Source organism: Lactuca sativa, chromosome 4, assembly GCF_002870075.4.
Source record: "Lactuca sativa cultivar Salinas chromosome 4, Lsat_Salinas_v11, whole genome shotgun sequence".
Lineage (NCBI taxonomy): Eukaryota > Viridiplantae > Streptophyta > Magnoliopsida > Asterales > Asteraceae > Lactuca > Lactuca sativa.
Genome location: NC_056626.2, coordinates 337,298,595 through 337,301,522, shown reverse-complemented (window position 1 = coordinate 337,301,522; position 2,928 = coordinate 337,298,595). Strand labels below are relative to the sequence as shown.

The window sequence follows — 2,928 nt, the reverse complement described above, 5'->3', positions numbered from 1 at the left end:
TGTCTACAAATATGATCCGCAAACTGCATACATTTTACCTCTAAAAAAACAATCATCACCTAAATCTTTCTAAATTTTCTTTATAAGGTTTATGTTGTGGAAAATGGCTGATTCTAATTATGTTTAGTATTTACATCACAAAAAATAGGAGGCAATCCGTGATTAAGGGACAACCATGCATGTTCACCAATTTATGGGTTCATCATTAATATCTTCTCGCTCAAAACAAATCAAACACATATTTAAGTAAAAACATAAAATCAAAACCAACAATGTCAATGTAATTATTAGAAAAGCATAATGGCGGACGATACTTTAGAAGAACGGGAATGGATTTTTAAACGATTTGATGACAACGGAGATGGAAAAGTCTCGGCAGCTGAGCTCGCGAAAAACTTGAAGACACTCGGTTGTGTGTCAGATGAGCAAATCCAACGTATGATGACTAAACTTGATACAGATGGAGATGGGTACATATCGTTTCAGGAATTTACAGATTTTTATAATGCTAATAGATTATTGATGAAAGATGTCGCAAGGTTGTTATAATAATCTTTTTGAGAACGAATGTATTTGTTTTGTTATAGATTTCTCTAAGGTTTCTTACAAGTAATGTTGTCATTTGATGTATAGTTTAAGAAGAAGTAGAAATTTTCTTTTGACAGATTTTAAGAGTTGAAAAGGAAACATTACTTGTTTTCTTTTCCTTCCTTTATATTTATTGTTGGGATAATTAAATGCGACATGCTTTAAAAGTAATCGTTTTATATTTGTATTTGGTTTTCCAATTAGTCTTTCTTTAATAAAAATATTTTGTCATTAAAAAAGTGAAAGATTTTGAACAAAACCTATGGCACGTGTTTTTAATTCCGTTAGCATGAATAAATAAGTTATGATTTGAATAAACAGTAAATGAAAACTATTGCTCATACTTATGCTGAATGACATAAAATTAGTGTTCTACTCTTATATCAGAAATTAATGTTGAATTAAAATGGAAACTTTGTGAATAACAATTTTGAATGATAAATAAATAAATTATTTAAATATTTTTTACATGTGATAATGATATAAAATCACCATATCATTAAGACTGCAAGATGCTGGTTTCTCAATTGCCCAATCATATAACCAATATAAGATATAAATCATAAAAAGCATAAACTGATGAAAATTAGATCCACAGCTGAACAATTAACATAGTTAGCTATAAAAGCAATATATAAAAATAACTGTTATATATATAAAAAAAATAATAAATAAAATAAATAACTAGTAAAAGTGTTAATAGAATTAGTAACAATTAATCATAATGTGAGCGTGCCGGAGTGGTTATCGGGCATGACTAGAAATCATGTGGGCTTTGCCCGCGCAGGTTCGAATCCTGCCGCTCACGTTTTTAACTTTAAGTTTTTTTCTTTTCTTCATTTTAGAAACAAAATAAAAATGATTAAATATCGCTAGAAGGAGGGCTTGAACCTCCGACCTTGTGGTTAACAGCCACACGCTCTAACCAACTGAGCTATTCCAGCTACATCACAAACATGAAATTAGTGTTTTAAAATAAGTAATATAAAAATAATTGTTTAATTTGACGTATGACAATAACCTATTTAATTTGTAAGGTCAAATTTACTATATTCATAAACTACTTATAATTTTAAATATTGCACAAATAAGACTTCAACATTCAATTTTAACGAATGAGAGCAACATCTGATACCGTTGGATTAGATACTCAATGGATTTAATGCAAAGAAAGTATACAATATAGTTGAATATGAACTTTTGGTTGTTATATGTTGACGGATACCGAAACTAGTTATTATTATGTAAGTTTTGTTCAATGTGTTCTAGAATATTTCATTGTAAGTTGCATTATAATTGGATCTGGCTAATTAATAGGACATTCCACTTATATTTAATAGGCGTACGTGGTACGAAATATAATGGATGCAGAATTTTTTTATTGCTTTATGATTAGTTTTGTTTTATAAATAAAAAAGTGATCACATTGATATAATGAGTGAAAAGTCAAATGGGCAACAAACATCGTCGCTAAACATTTTGTATGATAAAATAAATTATTTTGAAAACTATATCCGTAGATCTAAAAATGTAACATTGTTATGCATTATCTATTATACTGTATTAAGAAGTTTCTTCACATCCAACACAAGAAAACCAAACCTATCAAATATAAATGGTATGAACATGTGTTGATTTTCCAAGCAGGATTCATGTTTTTTGACTTTGCATGTAGCAACTTTTAAAGCAGTATGTCCCGCCTGTAAACCCCAAGCCCTCAAGCCTACGAGAGGGGATACCCCTGTAAGGTCCACATAAATGTGTTTCGCTCCAACCTATCCAAAAACCAGTATGTCAGCCGGTCAAAGGGTTGACATTCCTTCTACCAGGTCAGTCAAAAAATTCATAAGTATCTCTTTCTTGGCGGAAACCCTGACACGCTTAAATATGTTAAACAAACCAAATAAATAAACAAGTCAATATTGTGTAAGGTCATAAAACATTAGTAACTACCATTACCAACATCTAAAGTTAAAATATAACTTCATTACAAACTTAACATCTAGGCATGGACACAAGGAGACATTCTTTAGAGACTCCTAATACAAATATATGTACTAATGTGTGCATGATGTGTGTGTTTCTGTATGTGTTTATATATATATATATATATATATATATATATATATATATATATAACATTATGTATATGTTAAAGATGTGAACTTAAGATCCACGTCGATAACCGTCTTCCTTCCTCCAATAAGAAGGTTGTGGGCGGCGACTTTTATCGTATACAGTGGTAAGCTCCCTGCCAACTTTCATCCCCCGGTCATCCTTACCTCACGTTGGGCGTTTGGTTCACACCGCCTCATATCAATTTCTTCACAAAGACTTTCC

The 2,928-nt window shown here is 30.6% G+C and overlaps 1 protein-coding gene and 2 non-coding genes across 3 annotated transcripts; 2 read left to right on the top strand and 1 right to left on the bottom strand.

The window, feature by feature from the left end:
- The first annotated feature begins 300 nt into the window (after positions 1-300).
- Positions 301-597, top strand: LOC111876852 (polcalcin Ole e 3). Its single transcript, XM_023873417.2, has 2 exons — positions 301-539; positions 588-597. Exons 1-2 carry the CDS (start codon positions 301-303, stop codon positions 595-597), a joined length of 249 nt encoding a protein of 82 aa, XP_023729185.2.
- A 717-nt stretch (positions 598-1,314) lies between these two features.
- Positions 1,315-1,396, top strand: TRNAS-AGA (transfer RNA serine (anticodon AGA)). The gene has a single exon. It is a non-coding gene; the product is annotated as a tRNA-Ser (tRNA).
- Positions 1,397-1,458: 62 nt separating this feature from the next.
- TRNAN-GUU (transfer RNA asparagine (anticodon GUU)) lies at positions 1,459-1,532 on the bottom strand. The gene has a single exon. It is a non-coding gene; the product is annotated as a tRNA-Asn (tRNA).
- Between the last annotated feature and the right edge of the window lie 1,396 nt (positions 1,533-2,928).

Excerpts from the sequence above, each read along its gene's own strand:
- LOC111876852 (XM_023873417.2), top strand. The coding sequence starts at position 301 with ATGGCGGACGATACTTTAGAAGAACGGGAATGGATTTTTAAACGATTT.